The sequence below is a fragment of the Oryzias latipes genome, chromosome 21 (genome assembly GCF_053564925.1).
Source record: "Oryzias latipes strain Hd-rR chromosome 21, Olatipes_Hd-rR_3.1".
Taxonomy (NCBI): domain Eukaryota; kingdom Metazoa; phylum Chordata; class Actinopteri; order Beloniformes; family Adrianichthyidae; genus Oryzias; species Oryzias latipes.
Window position 1 is genome coordinate 11745277 of NC_136257.1, and position 21318 is coordinate 11766594.

The following is a 21318-nucleotide window of genomic DNA, read 5'->3' on the forward strand; positions in this document are numbered from 1 at the left end:
GAAAAACTGGAAACTGGACAAACTTGATCTGGAATTACTGCTCAGGTGGGAAACCTCACCGAAACTTCGCATTGCGCCTCCGTTTCCAGCTGCTGCTGCGGACAGCCAATCAGAGGCGGGCAGGTGGGCGCGCCCTGTCAGTGTGGGAACTTGAGCATGCAGGTGAATCCGCAGGTGTGTTGTGGTGCCGCAGTTGGAAGACGTGCTTCAGCAAATGCCAGCGCTGGCGTCCTTCCGCTGGTGAAACTTGTCTACATTTTCGTATTTTGCAGACATAAAGTGAACTTTTTTTAAAAAGAAAAAAAGAAGAAAAAATAAGGGGGGGGGGGGGGGATGTTTTCTGTTCGGTCTCTCAAGTCTGATGGAATGACTGGAGTTTACTGACGCAAGTCTACGTAACAGGAAATACCTTTTTATATTTTATTTATTTTTTACCCATCATGGATTTAAGTTCAAGGAGAGGAGTGGATTTGTTTGTTATTTTTTGTGTGTTTTTAAGTCTTCTTTATGGCTCCAGAGCGGAAGTTCCATCTAGACCTACTGCCAGTGTCACTATTTTGCCTCCGATTAAGCCTGATAATGGCCCCCAGCCTTATCCAGAAGAGGAAAAATCCAATTTACCTGTGTTTACAATGAACTACTCCAGGATACAGATCCCTTTTGAGATCACCCTATGGATGCTGCTGGCTTCATTTGCTAAAATAGGTGAGTAAAGGGACTTGAAATGCAGGTGGATTGAATAATCTCCATGTTTTGGTTCGTTAAGCTCATCTGCCATCTTTCTCAGGTTTTCATGTGTACCCCAAGATCACGTTCTGGGTGCCTGAGTCATGCCTTCTCGTCAGCATTGGTCTGATTGTGGGGGGCATCATGTACTCGGTCCACGAGAAGCCCCCTGCCGTGCTCACCAGCAACGTCTTCTTCCTTTACATGCTGCCCCCGATCGTCCTCGACTCGGGGTACTTCATGCCCACCAGACCTTTCTTTGAGAACGTCGGCACGGTGGGTTTCCAAGTAGCCACACCTTTTTGGTGCTCCGGTCCAGCTCCTATCTGGAAGTGTTCTCCTTGTATGTGCAGGTGCTGTGGTTTGCCGTGGTTGGGACCCTGTGGAACAGCATCGGCATTGGGATGTCCCTCTTTGCCATTTGCCAGATTGAGGCGTTCGGTGTGCAGGACATCAACCTGCAGGAGAACCTGCTGTTCGCCACCATCATCTCGGCTGTGGACCCCGTGGCAGTTCTAAGCGTGTTTGAGGATGTAAGCGTCAATGAGCAGCTCTACATCGTGGTGTTTGGGGAGTGCCTCTTCAACGACGCCGTCACTGTGGTGAGTTGGAAAGAAATTAAAAATAAAAGTTTTATTTCAGGTCTCCGAAACTCTACAAATATATTCTATTAAAACCTGCTGTAATACCAGACTGGTTTGGAGTACTTTAACCAGTTTTTGTTTTGGAAACATCACCTGGAATTTTACCTTTTTAGCTCAAGCAGATCTTGGATCAGTTTGTAGGCTAAAAATTATTTGTGTTTTTGTTTGTGGGTGTATTGAAAAGTTTCGATTAAAGGGTTTTCTCAGGTTTCATCAGAAATCTTAAATTACGTGGCCAGTCTCTGTTATATAAAAGTGATAAGGTGAGAGAAGGTATCCCAAAACTTAAAAAAAGAAACATTGCTGACCTGATAAATCTACTTTGAGGAGAAACTCTGGGAATGTCCATGACATGAAACAAATGTGTCCACTGAAAGAATCTCGTCACCATTCAGAGTCTGTTTGCTTAGATGTTGCCAAACCAGTTTCTGAAGTGGCAGTTACATGTTGCACGGGAGGAGGCAATGCATGTCTGTACTGTGTAGTTCTAATCCCGTCCCCACCTCCCATCGCCTCATGTGGAAACTTACCGCTCCACCCACAGACAAAAACTCTTTACTTTGGAGTGGTGGCCTTATTACTCACTGCATATTGTTGGGGCATATTGTTGGGGAAAGCAGTGGACAAGTCGAGCCCAGAAGTAGCCCGACCGAAAGAAACTTTTGTTGTCCCCTAAAAGATTTGCCAAAAGCAGTAAACAATGCATTTTTAGAACTTGAGAAGGTTTCATACAAACCATCACAAGATCGCCGAAAACCTGAACTTCCTGGCTAAAGCTGGTTCAAAAACAAAAATAGGTGGAGCCATGTCAGTTTAACAGGTTAGTGACATGGAAGTCTTGTTCCCACACTTTTGTTTGGTTTTGCATTAAAAAATAAAAAAAGTTCTGTGGTGGAATTTTTGTTAATCTTAATTTGTTTAATATTAAAGATTAAAACTGGGCTAAATATATGAGGACATTTTTGATTGACAGGTAATCAATGAATACTTGGGCTCTGATCACAGTCCATCTTGTGCACTGAAAATCTGCCAGGGGCTTGACCGCTCTCCATTCCTGTCTGCACTTAAAGACGGTTGCGGCGTTGTTGCAACAATGTTGCTCGTATGGCCTTTGCAAGTTTGGATGGTTAAGGGCACCAAAAATCTAATGTGCAGTGGGAAAAGAAATAAATCCCACAAGAGTCTGCATGAAAGTTCAAACCTTTGCAAAGGGGAGGGATGCACAGACACCACCAGGCAAAAACTCCTCTGTCATCTGCTCTCCCTCTGCTCCCACAGCAGACAGCTTTTTATATTATCCAACAAGGCAACATGTAAAATACGTCATTAGATAGATTCTGTGTCAAGCAAGCAGACGTTTCCATGCCAGTTTAGAACGATCCCGCCTGCAAGTCTAGTCTGCAATCCACAGGTGTCTCTGTTCCATAAACAACTCGGAACGGAAAAGAAAACGCGACCCCAGCACTTCTTATCTGGTGATGCACGCAGGTTTAACTGTTCACTTTGCAGCAAGCAAAAACAGTCATATGTATGGATTCAAGTAAATGCATTATAGAGGAGCATAAAAATATAATGGAATCCCTGATCATCTCTACAAGACCCACTCCAATCATCTTTTAATCTATATTCAAAGCATTCCCAGCGGCCTTTTGATTTGGATTATAATGTTTTGAGCCAAAATGTTAAAAAAAAGAGTTGTTTTCTAGGACACAGTTTCTGCTGAGCAGCAGAAGTTCATTAGAAATTTGCCACTGAATTTTGGGCGGAGCTGGAAACGCAAAGCAATGCCGCCCCCCCTTCCCTTCCCTGTTTGCATAGCAGGGAACCTGTAGCCCACCCAATGTATTTTCTACATAAAAAGTAAGCTCTATTTTAAACAGTATTTTTTGTTCCGCTCCTTCTTCCCAATGATTTGAATGTAGAAATACTCAGAAATGCAATTTTGAGCTTTAATTTTCTTTACATATGTCCTCCATAATCAGAAAAGTGCTGCAAAACTAAGCGTAAAATTGCATTTCTGAATATTTCTACATTCAAATCATTGTGAACCAGGAGCAGACAAAAAAAATACAGTTTGAAAAAGAGCTTAATTGTGACATAGAAAATGCGCTGGGCAGGCCACAAGCTCCCTGCTCTGCACCATTTTGATGGGTCCACTTCTAGACAAATAGATCCATGTACGTCTTGGTTTTCCGCGTCTGAACTGGGATTTGGTTCAAAATTGTACAACTGGGTGGGTCCAATATCGCTCACCATTTATGTTGCACTGGTAATGTTAGGTTGAGGTTGTGAGGGGGTGTAAGCTAGCAGGAGAGTGTGTAAACAGCTCTCAGTTATGGGTGATGGGAACTGGTTGCCACTGAATTGTGGGCGGAGCTGTAATCTGCACCAACAGTCCTGCCCAAAACTGGTTGAGACAAAAGAGACAAATTTCTGCCGCTCTGCAGAAACTATGTCTTAGAAAACAGCACAGGTTTTTTGAATGTGGCTAAAAACAGCGTGATCATAAATAAAAGACCATTGGGAATGCTTCGAAAATGGATCAAAATATGATCAGAGCAGGATTATAATTTTATACAACACAATGTTTTATCAAATATGTAACACGTCTTTTTTTCTATTTTTCAAAACTTCATAAACAAGATGTATGTCCACTTGACTTCTAAAAAGTACAGCAAGATTTAAATGAGGCTATAAATTCAGTCATAATCAAAAAATTTTGGATTTGCTATTTGATTAAATGCTTTTTCTGAGGATGGTTTTTGAAATGAGCAGAAAACTGCATGCTACTGATTTCAGGTGCTGTACAGCATGTTCAGCTTTGTGACTGAGATGCCGGTGGTGGAGCCTGTGGATGTGTTCCTTGGCGTTGCCAGGTTTCTCGTGGTTGGACTTGGTGGGATGGGCTTCGGCGTCCTTTTTGGCTTTGTGGCAGCTTTCACAACAAGATTCACCTCTAAGGTCCGAGAAATTGAGCCCCTCTTCATATTCATGTACAGCTACTTGGCCTATCTAGTAGCTGAGCTCTTTGCCATCTCCTCCATCATGGCGTGAGTAGATTTAAAGCCCTTACAGGTCAAAGTGTTTTTAGATGAAGGAATTTCTGCCTCAACTCTGTTTTCTTCCTCAGCATCGTCTGTTGTGCCCTCACCATGAAGTATTACGTAGAAGAGAACGTCTCCCAGCGATCCTGCACAACCATCCGGCACGTGGTTAAGATGCTTGGCGCCATCTCTGAAACTTTAATTTTCTTCTTCCTGGGTGTTGTTACCATAACTACAGAGCACGAGTGGAACTGGGGGTACATCCTCTTTACACTGCTCTTTGCCTTCATATGGAGAGGCTTGGGTAAGAAGAACTGCTCAGTCTCAAAATGAAAAAAGAGCATTTTGAATGTCCTTTGGGTACCTGGTTATACTAGCTCTAGAACTTTAGTGCTACCACTGGGTAATGATGATGATGGGAATTTCTTCCACTTAAGTAAAACATTTCATTAACAGTTGATTCATCTTTGATCTTGTTTTTCTGTTTCATGGTTATAAAATTACTGTTTAGATCAACTTTTGATTCTCTGTTATCATCAGTTAGTCACAACAGAGCTAGTGAACTCAGGAGTCTTATGACACAGTGGTCTCCAACCTTTTTAGGCCACGGACAGGTTCATTGTTAAACAATATTTTCATGAACTGGGACGGACGGAGCTAAAGTTGGTGTTTGCTTTTTTTTTCTTCCTCTTTTTATTTAAGCTGTCATTTTGAAAAAAAAAATATATATATATATTTCTCAAATGAAAATGCTACTATATCAAATTTAGTTTAAAAACAATTAAAGCTGTGTGGACATATTACAAATGATCAATCAATCAATAAATCAAACTTTATTTATAAAACACTTTTCATATAAAAGTATAACACAAAGTGCTTTACATTAAAAAATAAATAAATAACATAAAAAAAGCATCCAAATAAAAAGTAAAATAACAAAAATAAAACATTTCAAAATAGCCCCCCCCTCCCCGTACCTACACACATCCCCCACTTCTTTCACACCTCCCACCCCTCTAACTAATAGGGAAAGATAATGAGAAATAGGCTGAGCACGAACGCAAGATGTTGGAAACGCTGATAATTGGAACCTCCTCTCTGAGAACAGCCGCATAACCAGCCAAATGCAGCATTACAGGCGGGACGGCTCCACCACAGCTAAGCAGTGATGCAGGTTCCAATCCAGAGCTGCAGTGGCTGAACAGCAGCCGATCCAGATGGAGAGGTTCCAACTGAGGAAGCACTGGAAATAAAAATGAGAATGGAAAACAAAAACATATTGATGAGAGCAATAAACAATAAAACATTGAAATAAGATAAATTAAAATTATAATAACATTAACAATCTATCGTAAGTTCATAAAACAAGATAAAATGGATAAAATAAATTAATAAAAATAGATAAATACATAAAAATAGATAAATAAAGGAAGTAAAAAATTAGCTAAAAGCCAGGTTAAAAAGATGGGTCTTTAGCCTTTTCTTAAAAACATCAATGCTCTCTGAGGCTCTCAGGTCCTCTGGCAGACTGTCCCATAAATGGGGGCCACAGTGTTTAAAAGATGCTTCTCCGTAGGTTTTGGTTTTTACAGTCGGAATGGTTAAAAGACCAGTGCCAGAGGATCTCAGGGTCCGAGAGGGTTCATACCTTACTAAAATATTGGATAAATAAGAAGGTGCAAGACCGTTAAGACATTTAAAAACTGTTAAAAGTATCTTAAAATCAATCCTGAAGCATATGGGGAACCAATGCAGGGATTTTAAAATTGGGGTCATGTGAGCTCGCCTCCTGGTCTTTGTAAGAACTCGTGCAGCAGAGTTCTGGAGAAGCTGAAGGTTCCTAATGTTGGTTTTTGGAAGACCACTAAGCAGGGCGTTACAATACTCAATTTTACTCATGATAAAAGCATGCATTAGCATCTCCATATTAGCAAGAGAGAGTAGTGGGCGGACCCTAGCCAGATTTCTAAGATGATAAAAACCAGTTTTAACCACCTGTTTTATATGTGGGATAAAAGTTAGCTTAGAGTCGAAGATAATGCCCAGGTTTCTGACTGTTTCTGAATGGCTTAATGAAAGTTCTTTTAGTTTCAGAAACTGTTTCTCTCTCTTAGCTTCAGGACCGATAACTAAAATTTCAGTTTTTTCCTGGTTGAGCTGCAGAAAATTACTTGCCATCCATTATTTTACATCTAAAATGCAGTCAAAAAGTGCTTCTATTGGTCTTGTGTCATCAGGAGACATAGCTATGTACAGCTGGGTATCATCAGCATAGCTATGAAAACTGATGTTGTGGCTCCTGATGACATTCCCCAGAGGAAGCATGTAAATGTTAAAAAGCAAGGGGCCAAGGCTGGAACCTTGAAGCACGCCACAATTAATTTCATGGACCCCAGAAAAGTGTGTGTCCATGCTTACCATAAAGTTTCCCTCCATTAGATAAGATTCAAACCACTTGAGAAGAGACCCTGAGATGCCAAGTCTTTTAAGTCTGTTTACAAGGATCAGGTGATCAATAGTATCAAAAGCTGCACTTAGATCTAACAGAACTAGTACTGAGATCTGACCTGAATCCAAGGCACACCTGACATCATTAATGATTTTTAAAAAGGCTGTCTCAGTACTGTGGTTCGTTCTAAAACCAGACTGGGTTATCTAAAAAATGCTGTTTTGTAAGAGAAACTCATTTAGCTGGATAAAAACAAGTTTTTCTAAAACCTTGCTTAATAATGGTAAGTTGGACACAGGTCTGTAGTTATTAAAAACTGAAGGGTCTAAATTAGTTTTCTTAAGTAACGGTTTCACCACTGCTGTTTTAAAGGCAGCAGAAAAAATACCCGTCTGTAGAGAGGAGTTCATGATATTTAAAATCTCACTCTCAAAAGACCTGTAAAATGATTTAAAATGTGATGTGGGGATGGGATCAAAAAAACAAGTTGTTGGATTAACTTGGGAGAAAACTCGACCAAGTGTTGCAGCTTCAACCAGTTCAAAACTGTCCAGTGCTTCCTCAGGTAAAATCAAGCCATCATTTCCAATAACGAGGCTTATCTGTCCATTTATGATGTTCGATCTGACAGAATCGATCCATGATGATGCAATGACACAAAGTTGTTGATTTGTAGAAGTAGTTTCTGATTTGTAGCATTTGCAGAGCAAGAAGCATGCGTGTTTTACATAAAATGCAAAAGACAAATTCTAAGATTCCAGGGATTCAAAACTGAATTGAAATTGATTTTTTTAAATCTAAAATTATACATAAAATTCTAAAAGTTGTGGGAAAGTTTACATTTTTTTTTTAATCCCGTACAGCAGCTTGTGTTGCCGTTGCACGACAAGTGTTTTGGTAAAAAAAAAAAAAAAAAACGTTTGAATTTAATTGAATTGAATACAAAAATACATGTTATTAACAGATAAATAAGCTTTGAAAACTTTTCCGATTGTGTTTTGGGATTTTTAGCAGATATCTATCAGGGAAGCTGGACAGTGTCTGACTTTTGGCAGAAGCTGTTTAAATCAATCTTTTGTTTACTCCAGTCTCTCACACAGAGCAGAATCTGGATACAAAGTTAGGACTAAAACAACCCTTCACCGTTATTTGTTTACTGTCCCTTTAAGGTATCCTGGTACTGACTCAGATCATCAACCCATTCCGTACCATTCCGTTCAACACCAAAGATCAGTTTGGAATGGCATATGGAGGTCTGCGAGGGGCAATTTCCTTCGCTTTGGCCTTCACACTTCCTGATAACATCGGTCGCAAACATCTATTTGTCACTGCCACCATCGTCATCATCCTCTTCACTGTCTTCCTTCAGGTAAAGCAGGGTCTACACTGTCTTCTTTTGGGTTTAAGACAACCTGCTGACAAATTTCCAAATGGGAATTTAATTATGCTTTTGTCCAGAGGCAGGGGGAACCTTTTATTTAAGATGGTTAGAAACATAACATTTAAGATTAATCAAATTAATAGAAATCTTTTTTTTGTCTTTTTCATAAAAGTCAACAGTTGCTAAAGTCAGGCTGTGGATATTCACATTTACTCTAGCACATCATTTTGAACCGGCTTTCTTCTGAAGGTTTGATGCTAACAGCTTCAGGTCTGAATGGGACGTGCTGTTTGCCCTCTGTGACCATGAGGTTACAACCCATTTTAAATGATCCAGCTGGTGCCAGGAAACACTTTCTTAAATGGAGGAATAATATCAGCAAATCAGTTAAATTCTGCTTTACAAGCTGTGATCTGTTGTCTTTTAAATATACCATTTTCTCCCCAAAAAATCTGCCATTTAAAAAAAAAAAAGATTTCTACATCAGTTGTTCAAAGCATATTTACAACTTTGAAATCATTTTTTCTCATGCAGCAACTATTTTCTTTTCAAATAAGGCAGAAAATATTCCTGATTCTCTCTACATTTTAAATGTGAAAACAGATTTGTCCATGTGTAAAACTTATGTATTTGCATCCTACTGCTGCACAGCTCTATTGAAAAGAATATACCTCCTTTTTTTGGTTTATAGTTTCTAAGTTGCTTATTTGTTTTGTCTTCAGCAATCTACAGTGGGAACAATATAATATGATAAAAAAAAACAACTGTAGGACTAAAATTTAAAACACTTTTACAGGTTTTTCTGGGTTCTCCTGGAATATTTGAATCATCTTGAAGTTCATCTTAGTGGCAAACGACAAAAAAATAATACTTTTTTTTTCATCTTTTTTCCAAACTGAACCCGAATGTTTTGCCAAAACTTACAGGACATTTTTTTAATTTTTATATATTTAAACCAATTTTACAAGAGAAACAAATTAGTTATAATTATTTATAATTTTAAATTTGCAAAAGAAAAAACATGACCCATGATTCTATAATTAATTTAAGAGTATAAAATATCCCTTAGGTGTGAATGTGAGTGTGGTTTTGTGGCCCTGCAACAGACTGGCGACATGTTCGGGGTGTACCCCGCCTTTTCTTCAACAGTCTCTGAGATAGGCTCCAGCAACTCTGTTGGAAAATGAATGGATGGAAGGAAAACAAGTTTGAGCAACAAGTGGGTGTGTCGAGATCAGCCTGCAGATTTCTCTCATCTCTCTTCTCTGCAGGGCATAAGCATTCGACCTCTGATTGAGTTCATCAACGTCCGCAGAACCAACCGCAAAACCGACACCATTAACATCGAGATTCATACCAGGGTACTAACTCAAGCTGTTTTTTGAATGCCCTTGTTTTGTCGTCTTTTTTTCCCCCAGACAAAACAAAGGAAATAATGTTAAGTTCTCTCTTCCAGCTCATGGAGCACACAATGGCTGGCATAGAGGATTTATGTGGTCAGTGGAGCCACTACTACTGGAAGGACAAGTATGTGAACTTCTCTGAAATATTACTCTTGCCAGTTCACAGCCATTATTGTAACTGATACACTTTTGCAGCCAGCCTGTTTACATGCAACTTTACAAGTCAGAGAGCTATCTGCATGATGAAGTATAACAAAAGCAAACAGACAAATGCTGCACTGCAGCTGGTGAGCAAACAATGGTTTTGGTTTACCTCCTCAGATTCCTTACAAAGTGTTTCTTCACAATGAGACTTGTCACACTCAAGTTCTCCAATTTTTCTTTTAATGTAACTTTGGTTACAAAATAAATTAACCCAATTTCAGAAGTTATATTATCTGAAGTAACTGTCTACAATATGGATTGACTTGGGCAAATCATATTCAAAGCATTAGTAGGTTGCTTGGGGAGAAAAGTTACCACACATCTAGTGAAACTGTTCTTTGTTTTAGACATCCTTGTTGTATTTTTCCATTGAATTTGTGTAGCATGCATACCACACTCAAACATTCTTTTTATGTCTTTTTTCTCTTTGTTGTGTTGACCCTCTTTTTCCCCTGCTAAACTAGTACATCCAGTTTCTGACAGTAGATTTGAATGTAACCAGCCCAAACATGCCACCAACACAGGTGTACAAGTCCCAAACAAGCATGTTAACTTTGACAAACAGCCTCTACAATAAGAATAAATGAACTTGTGCAACTTTCACAGACTTTGTGAAGTGGTTCTGGCTATTTTTCCAAAAGGTCTTTGTTATTTTAACAGTAAAACATTTTTGCCAAAGATAACAATCAGATCTTCCAGCATTTTTGGTGGATTTCTTTTCTGTAAATGTTGCTTTCTAAAATGCCTTTGTGTTTTTGTTGTATACTTTTTTTCCCCATTATACCTTCTTAAAGTTAAATATAAATCTTGCAAAAAAGCACACAGGGTTTCTCTGTTCACCCTGAGGTGACTGAATGGTCCTTAGAGCAGTGGTCTCCAACCACCGGGCCGCGGACCGGCACCGTTGCTAACACCTGACAGCCCCCACCCTTTTCCGCCAGGCCGAGGTAAAATCCCAGTGGGTTGCGCGGCCTGCAGCCACATAAAGGTTGGGTTCCACTGCTCTAGAGGCTTTGTTGGTACTTTTGTTTGGGTGAAAATCAGCTCATTTGCTCTTACCACATATTCTTCTTCCGTTTCATCTCTTACATTTTTTATACTGCTGAAACAGGCGACCAAAAAAAAAAACCCACACACACAACAACGAAAAAGGTTTTTTGAAACCCACATGACAACAAAAGCCTGAAAGTGGATCCATCTCTGTTGCATTTCCCCCCTTTTCTTAATGAATTGTGTGCAAATTTTCTAAATTTCTATTGGTCAGAGCTGGACAGAAAATGTGGAAATATATTTTGACAAAAAAGACTAAATCTTTTAGCATAAATCATTGTGAAGTGTGCTGTTGAAATCTATAACATGCAGATTTATTTTAAAAAGAATGTGATGGAATTCAGTGTAAATGCTGCAGAAACAAATGCGGTCTGATAACTAACCAGAAAAAGCTCTTGTTCTCACTAGAGCACATGTTGATGAAAACCTCAGAGGATAGAAGATTATCTTGTTGTTTTTTTAACTTGTCCTGTCCAAACAGATGTGAGCTGAAGACCTCTTGTGTTTGACATATTTTACTGTTACAATAGAGGGTCATGAATATTTTGACACACAAGGTGTATATTTGTGTAAACCCCTTTTGTACTTCAGGCTAGAAGATCATGGTGTGTAATAGATTTATGTATCCCTAATTTTCTTATTCTTGTCCAAACTTCAGGTTTATGAAGTTCAACAATCGGATCTTACGCAGGATCCTCCTCCGAGACAACCGGGCAGAGTCTAGTATTGTGGCTCTGTACAAGAAGCTGGAGCTACAAAATGCCATAGAGATTCTGGACACAGCCTCTGGAGACATCAGTGCAGCTCCGTCCATCATATCTCTCCAGTACGCAGCTTGTGCTCTAAGCCACACACCCTCCTAACAGAGCGTGACTAGTGTCTCCCTTTTTTTTTTTAAATATTTGTTTTTGTTTTTAGAGAGGAAAAGAAAAATTCAACCAAACCCAAGAAGAAGTTCTTAGCTGCTGACCTGAAGAACATGCACGACATCCTTTCCAAGAACATGTACAAGATCAGGGAGCGGGTAAGATAAGAAACAAACTTGCAAAGCTGCCCTTCTTTTGGTGTCATAGATTCAACTGTTGAAAAAGATGTTTTGGGGGAAAACTGGGATGAAACCGAAGGTCACTTTAAATCTGTCAGCTGCATTTTTTGTAGAGGATCATATTTTAGAGCATATAGGGCAAAAGACTGGTGCCTGCGGAGACTGTTGTGTCTTAATGTCCTGTTCAAAAACCAAGTCAAAGCTTAGGAACGCGGTGCTTTTTCATCAGAAGATGATTATATTAGTCAGTATAGCCTAGCTGAAGTTTACTTTTTTAAATACAGTGGGGCAAATGCCACCATTTGTGGAAGTTCTCCCACTTAAAGATGAGAGAGGCCTGTAATTTTATCACAGATAAAACTCAAATATGAGTGACAAACTAAGAAAAGAAATCCCCCAAATTACATTGTCTGATTTTTAATTAATTTACTTGTAAATTAAGGTCTGAAAATAAGTATTCGGTCACCTACAAACAAACAAGATTTCTCCTACAGACCTGTAACTTCTTCTGTAAGAGGATCATCTGTCCTCCACTTGTTAGCTGTATTAATGGCACCTGTTTGAACTCATTATCTCTATAAAAGACACCTGTCCACAAGCTCAAACAGTCACACACCAAACTCCACTAGGGCCAAGACCAAATAGCTGTGTCTAAGGACACCAGAAACTAAATTGTTGACCTGCACAAGGCTGGGAAGACTGAATCTGCAATAGGTAAGCAGCTTGGTGTGAAGAAATCAACTGTGGGAGCAATTATTAGTAAAAGTAAGACATAAAAGACCAATGATGATCTCACCTCAATCTGGGGCTCCCCACAAGATCTCAGACAATGGGGTCAAAATGATCACAAGAACGGTGAGCAAAAATCCCAGAACCACATGGGGGACCGAGTGAATGACCTGCAGAGAGCTGGGACCAAAGTAACAAAAGCTACCATCAGTAACACACTATGCCGCCAAAGACTCAAATCCTGCAGGGCCAGATGTGTCCCCCTGCTAAAGCCTGTACATGAGCAGGTCCATCTAAAGTTTGCTAGAGAGCATTTGGATGATTCAGAAGAAGATTAGGAAAATGTCCTACGGTTAGATGAAACCAAAATTGAACTTTTTGGTAAGAACTCTATATGCTGTGTTTAGAGGAGAAATAATGCTGAGTTGCATCCAAAGAACACCGTACCTACTGTAAAGCCTAGGAGTGGAAACATCATGCTTTGGGGCTGTTTTTTAGCAAAGGGACCAGGACGACTGATCCGTGTAAAGGAAAGAATGAATGGGGCCATGTATAGTCAGATTTTGATTGAAAACCTCCTTCCATCAGCAAGGGCATTGAATATTTAATTAAATTCAGTTTTATTTATATAGCCCAATATTACAACACAGTTGTCCAAATGAGCTTTACTATTTTTATAAAACATTAAATCAGTTATAAAATACGATCACTGATAGCTCAACTGAACAAACAAAACTAAACTGGGCATCATTGCCGTAACATCCTCCTCCTCAGTATGAAACGTGGCTGGGTCTTTCAGCATGACAACGATACCAGACACACTGCCCAGGTAACAAAAGAGCGGCTTCGTAAGAAGCATTTCAAGGTTCTGGAGTGGCCTAGCCAGTTTCCAGATCTGGGGCCTCATTTATAAACGTTGCGTACGCACAAAAGAAGGCGTACGCCACTCTCTACGCAATAGTTGAGATTTATAAAAACCACACTTGATGGGAAAATGTGCGGTCCTTCACGCAAGCTCTGACCCAGGCGTACGCACAAAAACGGATGAAATGAGAAACGGCGACACCGTTGGCAGATGGAAGAAACACCTGAAAGTGAAAACGACAATACTGCCTCTCATAAATAACGTGAAGACTTCACAAAGCAAGTCTTACAATTAACAGCTACACGAACACCCGTTTGATCGATCAGCAGTGAAACAAATAAAAAAAAATCAAACGAAAATTACAACAGAAATTCAAATGAACACATATTTGCAGAAAGAAAAGTGAAATATGTTCTGCAATATTGGCATGTTGTGCAATTCATCCTCATAAATAATATAGTTAACAGAACGAAATAATGTACAAAACTGACATTCCCGTCAGTGTGTCCGTCTGGCGGAGCAGATATAGGTGCAATCAGACAGACAGATGGATAGATAGAGAGAGATGCATTGATTGTCCACTGGGGAAAGTTGTTTACATAGTAAAACATTTTTTCATAAGCTATGGAATTATGGTATTCATGCATATGCCTTTAGTTTGTTTTATTTTTGATAAAACAATGTATGGCGTATGTCTCAACCATTCAGAAAGCAACAAGAAATTACATTTGCGCGGAGCAATTTCCCATTTCCACGTCGATTATTACCGACATCTGCAGCTTGTCAGATGTAATTAAATGAATGGAAATAAAATGCCCCATCAGAATGCGGAATGACGCACAATGGCTGATCTTGCACTCTTAGAAGATGTGGCAAATGGAAGAATTCGGAGTGAACGCATCTTTAGACAGCAAGAAGACGTGCTGGCAAACGAGGACGACTGGCTTATGAGCCGGTTCCGACTTCCTCGAGCCGTCCTGTTGGACCTCTGCGGGCTTTTGGGGGTGGATCACCCGGTGCAATTCTTGCCGCTTGTCTCTCATCAAACCCCCCCCCCCCCCGTGGCAGAGACACTCTGGCGATGCAGTGCCAGATGTTTTTTTGCCTCGACTTTGATGTCCGACCATTTCTTTTTTATTTAACCACGGTCCGAGGTCGTGAGGCTACAGCATTAACGGCGTCTGCCACTCACGTGCCTTTTTGGTATTAGTAATGCCCACAATGTGCCCTCCAAACAACATTTTCTCCTCTTTTCCACCTCGCCAACGATAACTTCTACTTCACATTGAGTGAAGTTCCGCTTTTTTCATTTCCTCTCGGTGTGTGCCATGGTTTCGCAATCAATGAATATTCATTTGTGGGCGTTTCACGGACTATTTATGGGCAACTATGGGCATGTCATGAGGCCGCAAAAGCTGCGCAGCATTTAGAATTGGTTGTGATTTATTAAGGGAAAGATGCGTAGGATGTGCGTGCGCACGGTTTTATAAATCCGAATATTTCTGTGCGTACGCACGTCCTAGTTTTCATCCGTACGCCACTTCTGACGCCAATCCTACGCAAAGTTTTATAACTGAGGCCCCTGAACCCGATAGAAAATCTTTGGAGGGAGTTGAAAGTCTGTGTTGCCCAGCGACAGCCCCAAAACCTCACTGCTCTAGAGGAGATCTGCACGGAGGAATGGGCCAAAATACCAGCAGTTTATGAAAACTTTGAAGATTTACAGAAAACGTTTGACTGCTGTCATTGCCAACAAAGGGTGTATAGCAAAGTATTGAATGGAACTTTAGTTACTGACCAAATACTAATTTTCCACCATAATTTGCAATTAAATTATTTAAAAGTCAGACAATGCAATTATTATTTTTTTCCCCAGATTTATTTTCTCCTTTTGTCTCTCATAGTTGAGGTAAACCCTCTGTAAAAATTACAGGCCTCGCTAATCTTTTTAAGTGGGAGAACTTGAACAATTAGTAGCTGACCAAACGATCCCCCCCCCCCCCCCCCCCCCACTGTCCTATGTATGTGTGTGTATATATATATATATATATATTTTTTAAACTTAAAATGTTCCAATGTAGTCTGAGGAAGTATTCAGTTAGTAAACGTGGAGGAGCCGATCGGAGAGTGGCAGGAAGTCTTCTATAGACACTGTAAATTTGTATAGATATGCTCAAGACAGCTGTGTGGATGCCGCGTGATGGTGTGTGGCATGTCATGTAAGTTACGTATGACACTCATCCCATGACCTTATAACACTCTCCCACCACATCCCGAGCGGCTAAAACTCAATAAAGTTCACTTCTATTACAAAAGGCACTTCTACTAATTCACTGAGCAACTAACAATTCAGTTATTTACTGGACAGGACAAAAAAAAAGCTATGAGCGTGGTGTCTGAATTGCTGTTAAAATCAAGGCACTAAAAAGTCCTGCACTATATAGCTTTTCTAGTAGTTAGGGAGGTAATTCGGACATAGCTCAAGTGTACTACTTTTTATTAAGGGTTAACATGCTATGTGTAAGATGCAAAAGAATGCTGCAACTAAAGCAAAATAGCATCACTGTGGTCAGGGTTTCTTTAGGTCATAGTAAACAACACGGTACAGGTTTAAATGTCAACAAAGGTGAAGCTTTTCCTGAATAAACTTTATTCTTAACAACTTTATTGTGAGCAAAAAGGCAAAAACTAGACAACTGGTTTCATATGATAGGCCTACTGCTGAAACTCAATTTTAGAGGTTAAAGTTGGTCAAAATCCTGAAATCTTTTTTTTATTTTCCTGCTCAGCCGCTCTGCTGCATTGATGTTTTAACCAGCATAACCTCAGTGACGTTTCGTTGACATGTGATGGCACCAAACAGTGAAACCCGAGGTTGTTTTGCATAAGCACAGACTGCGGCTCACAGTAATTTTCCATTAGTGACATGACATCGCCCTGTGACTGCCTCTCAGAGACACTTTGATGTTTAAACAAATAGGAAACATGTGCCTCTCTGCTCCTTTGACAGTTTATCCCAATATAATTATTGCCCTTGTTCAAGTCTTTCCATCCTGTTTACCACCTCTTGTGAGTTCTTAAAAGTCTCTTATGGCAGTTATTAAGCCAAACTAGCATGACATTATTAAATAGCCTATTACTGTTCGTTAAATTCAACAGTAAAATGTTCTAAATTTAAAGACTTGCTGTTAATTAAAAATGACTCCATGGAGAAATCATGTTAGTATTTTATTCTTTTGGAACATCTCTAGATAATCTCCTATTAATCCTTGTTATTGCATTGTCTTAAGGTAGCAGATATAATAAGATCAATGACTTAATGTGCTACAGCAAGGAACAGGATATGAAGAAAAGCTGGTTGGGAGCTTGTAAAGTTTAAACTGGTTTAGTTCCGACAGGTGTGGCTAGTTTTGGTGGTGTAATCTGATCTTTAAAGAATGCGTCCTCTCGTTGATATGGATTTCGATCATTTCTCCTCTTGGAATGATGCAGGCTTTAAAATTTACAAAAACATAGTTTTGATTAGTGAGAGTCTTATTTTACATGTGGCAAATTTTATTTGTTTTTTTTTTCCTTTGCTTTTTCATATGCAGACTGTGTCATACACAAGTAAGCACGCCCTTCCGAATGACAACCAAAGAAGGGAGATTCTGATCAGACGACATTCCAGCATCCGTCGAAGCCTTCGGCCTGGCAGCTTTCAGACGAGGGTGAGTATGAAGCCCAACAACGCTCATGAGTATCAACTTTTATGAGTTGTAAAATTAGACTTGTATTTCAACAACACAAAAAATGTAATGTAAGGGAGAAATATTTGTGTGGGTGTCCGTTTTTGTTTGTAGTAAATGTACAGCTGATGCATCCGGGCTGGGGGACAACTGAAACTGTGTTTAAGGCTAATATTGAGTCATAGTCAGGAATTTTACAACAATCCAACACGTGGAGCAACTTCAGCTCAAACTGTCAAAGAGCACTAAAAATAATCCCATTCATACAGAATATGTACATTTAGATTTATGTGTAGTTGTTGGGAAACATTTTGGAATTGCAGGTAGTTGAGTTCAACTGAGTGCAACAGATTAGTAAAAACATTCATGTTTACAATTGTGGCCTGGCAAAAGGCTTTTTTGAGAAAAGAAGAACGTAGGTTACAAGAACAAGAAAAATAAATTAAATACAATCAGAAGGAACAAACACAATCTAAAATTTAAAACCCTGAAATATTACATAACAGCAGCATTCATCTTTAAAATGGTCATTAAGATGGGTATTAAAATCTGCTTGTGTCCAATCTGAGAGTTTTTCTGTAAGTCAATCCAGTCTCTGGCTGCAGCTGATTGAAAAGAGAGCGAACCAAGTGAAGAGTTTGATTTCGGGACTGTTGACAAGGTCGGTTTAGCAGAGCGGGTATTCTACACAGGGGATGAGGAATGTTAAAAGCTGGCTCAGATAAGGTGAAGAAAGACCAAGCCGAGTTTTGTAAATAACAGCAGCCAATGAATTTTTCCAACTTGTGCAGCACATGCTCACAAGCCCATCTGTAGATAACCTCACCATAATCAAGACTAGGACGGATGTTTTTTTTAAACTAATTTTCGTCTTGCAGAAAAGGTGAGGGAGGAGCCCATTCTGCAGAGAACGCCTATTTTTTATTTAACCTTCGACCGCAAATGGCCAATATGAGTTGAGAAGGACAAAATATTGTCTAGCCAGATTCCAAGACATTTGTACTCTGTAACCTGTTCTAGAGGTGTCTCATCAAGCATGGAGACAGTGGGGGTATTTGATGGTGGGTGTCCCTTCTTACCAAATGCATGTTTTTTTTTTTCTTGGTAACATTTAACTTTAGATGCAGTCTGGACAAGGAAAGTTGGATTTCATTAAAACTATGTTGAAGCTGTTTTCTTACTAAGTCCAGGGAGGGGCCAACGGAGTAAAGAACTGTGTCATCAGCGTAGACCTGAATGAAGCAATCTCTTCCAGAATCACCTACGTAATTACATGTTAGGTGTTTATCTTCTTAAAGGAGATTAGACTTGTATGTGTGACATAGGCTCTCATTAAAAACATTGCCTGTATATGAGAACTGGACTAAGTGACCCCCTGGCGTTCCAAACATAAAGTACCCGCTGGTTCCAAGAAGCCTAAATCACATAGACTTGTATTAAGAAATAAACAGCTATTGCTCTCATTGATAAGAGTGGTTGCCAATGAAATGTTGAGTAAGACCAACTCGGACCGATCAGTTAACTAATGATTTCTAGTTCCAACATGGTGGCATTTGTACCATCAAAAATGGCGACTGAATTGACTTCAAACCGGAAGCACTTCGTTTCATATGGGTGACGTCACACTAGCTTGGTCCAGTTCTCATGTACAGTCAGTGGTTAAAAATCACAAGTATTTTTTGTCAATAAGATTTTATGCCAGAAACAAAAGGTTTCAAATTTTAATTCAAACAAATTCAGTTTGGGAGCATTTAGTGGCTAACACCTTTTCACCATCTTCTATACCTGTCATTAGCTTTAGCTTTTCGTAAACTTTGAAAGAATCTGAAGTACTGGTACATTAAATAGATTTAATAAATGACCTTAAACTTTTGTTTAAGACATTTGAAAATGCACTTAATTTTTTAACTGATTTTGATCGTTTTAGTTTTTTGTCTTTAGAATATTAAAGGAAAAACTGGTAATTTGTCATAAAAAGTGGAGTTTCCTTCGATCAGTGACATCTATTTATTATGAATTAAAGCTATACTTTACCTCAGGGGTCCAAACCTTTTGCAAAAGTGGGCAGATTTGGAAAGCGTGTGATGGCCAACCAATCTGCCTGAATTCTTTAAACTCTTATCATAAAATTGAATTCAAATAAACAATTTAATGATTTTTTTTTGTTATAGAAAACTTTTCAATTCTTCACATAAAACAGAATTTGATTTAATTACATTTTTCACCAAAATTACAGTGGGTTTCATATTTGAAGACCAGAAATAAAAAAAAATAGTCTGAGGGGGGAAAAAAACAACCTTTTTGGCAACATTAAGTCTTGTTTTATCTCAATTGTTACGTATTATTCACGATTAAATGGGCGATTAAAATTTTTAAATGTAAATCATCCATCGATCCATTTTCTTAACCCTTTTTATCCTTTTCGGGGTCCTGGGGTTGCCAGAGCCTAACCTGGCGAAGGTCTTACACCCTGGATAGGCCGTCCGCCTGTCACACAGCTAAATGTGAACCATATGAACAGGAAATAAAACACACTTGTTCAGAAGTTCAAACCATTGTGGTCTTGATTACAGAAACAAATAAATCTATTCTTCTTGTTTGGGCCTTAAGGCTCTGAAGGTCAAGTAGCCACAGGTTGTTGTCACTGGTTTATAATGGCTTCTGGCTTAAATTAGCCAATTACAATCAAGAATTCGTAGTTCTTAGAAATGTAATTATTGATTTTATGACAGAAGCCCAGGGGTCTGTATAAATTTGAACGTGAATCGGACTTTGGACACGTTTGCTGTTTCTACTTTGGTTATAGACTATAACTGTTAACACAAGCCTCATGCTCTCCTACGGTTTTCCAGAAATAAAAAGAGTGTTTTAGTTTATTTGAACGCAGTAACAACCATGTGAATTGTTTCCTAACTTTATCAGCAGCAGATCGTGCCCAAGTCCCAGAAATACTTCTCCCTTCCACCCGGAGAGAGTCTGAACTCCAGATTTCCTCCTACGAGGCAAAGTTCTGCAGGTGACCATCGCAATATTCCCATTTTTGCTTTCATTACAGGATTTTACCATAATATCCTATGCATGCTCCTATTTTAGCCAGAAGTTTCTGTCTAAACTACTTTTAAGATGACTTCCAGCTAAATGTAAACATTTCTGCAACATTTTGCCATCATCTTACTCTTTTTCTACAGATGCTCAAGAGACCATGTCAGAGGTCGCCTATCCAGGTCGGCGCTCTCGCTTTGGCAATCGCTCCTCTTCTGGAGCCATGATGCCTCTGCACAGGCTGGGCACCCTGAAGGAAGTCTCCTCCGTGGACTTTCTTAACGAGAGCGAAAGAGGGAGCACCGGTCGAGGCAGTCAGTCCCGCCCACAAAGTCTTCGTCACCACCTTAGCGCTGATGACAACAACGGCTTAGTAGATGAAATGAGAATCAGACAGGTTGAAGAGGAGGAGGAAGAGGAGGAAAGACCACAAGCATCTCAACCTCCGGCTTGGGCAGCTGAGCCCAGAGACGAGACGCCGCAAAACCCGCTGCTCAGGCGGCCGCAGTGGAATGAGAAGAAATGAAGTCTCTGGGATTTAAGCTGCAACTTGACAGCAACAAACTTCGACTCCAGAAACTGAAAATGTTTATTTCTCCAGTGAGCCGCCAATGAAAGAACAAGAAAAGGACAAAAAATACCTCAGAAGTGTCCTGCACTTTAGATGCCCAGAGCTGTCACTCATGTGTGAGCACGGAATTACTGCCAAGTTTAAACATGTAATGCTTTCAACTTTTTTTAGTGAATCTTTGTTTGATTTTAAACTTTAGAACTTCCTGTTTTTGAGAAAATTGTCATTTGTGGTCATTATTTACTTTTTTTTAACATGTTGTAGCTTTGTTATTGTAGTTGAAACATGAAGAAGCTTTTGTCCCTTTTTGTGCAATACGCACAAAGCTTTTCATGCACCAAGAAGAGCATTTGAGCCTTTTAAATGTTTTTAAATGTTTCAGCCTTTTTTTTATTACCCAGTTCTGCAATAAATATTCTGTTTAACACAGTGGAAAA

General features: G+C 39.4%; 1 protein-coding gene across 3 annotated transcripts; it reads left to right on the top strand.

Annotated features, from left to right (window-relative positions):
* Positions 1 to 155: 155 nt before the first annotated feature.
* On the top strand, positions 156 to 21318 carry slc9a2 (solute carrier family 9 member 2). Of its 3 annotated transcripts, XM_078940001.1 has the most exons (14): positions 156 to 240; positions 518 to 705; positions 788 to 1002; positions 1080 to 1328; positions 4170 to 4420; positions 4501 to 4718; positions 8033 to 8232; positions 9516 to 9605; positions 9701 to 9771; positions 11560 to 11727; positions 11820 to 11925; positions 17134 to 17250; positions 20191 to 20284; positions 20457 to 21318. In XM_078940001.1, the coding sequence occupies exons 2-14, from the start codon at positions 633 to 635 to the stop codon at positions 20834 to 20836; spliced, it is 2232 nt and encodes a 743-aa protein (XP_078796127.1). In that variant the 5' UTR covers positions 156 to 240; positions 518 to 632; the 3' UTR covers positions 20837 to 21318. The 3 variants fall into 3 exon arrangements, with proteins under 3 accessions (XP_078796127.1, XP_023806384.1, XP_023806386.1); XM_023950616.2 differs by having other exon boundaries at positions 167 to 705; XM_023950618.2 differs by having other exon boundaries at positions 171 to 705; positions 20194 to 20284.

What these genes read in the sequence shown, in the direction of transcription:
- slc9a2 (XM_023950616.2), top strand. Translation starts at nt 441, where the DNA reads ATGGATTTAAGTTCAAGGAGAGGAGTGGATTTGTTTGTTATTTTTTGT. An exon ending in TCTTCACTGTCTTCCTTCAG is followed by an intron (nt 8,233 to 9,515) that starts GTAAAGCAGGGT and finishes TCTTCTCTGCAG; the next exon opens with GGCATAAGCATTCGACCTCT. An exon ending in TACGAGGCAAAGTTCTGCAG is followed by an intron (nt 20,285 to 20,456) that starts GTGACCATCGCA and finishes CTTTTTCTACAG; the next exon opens with ATGCTCAAGAGACCATGTCA.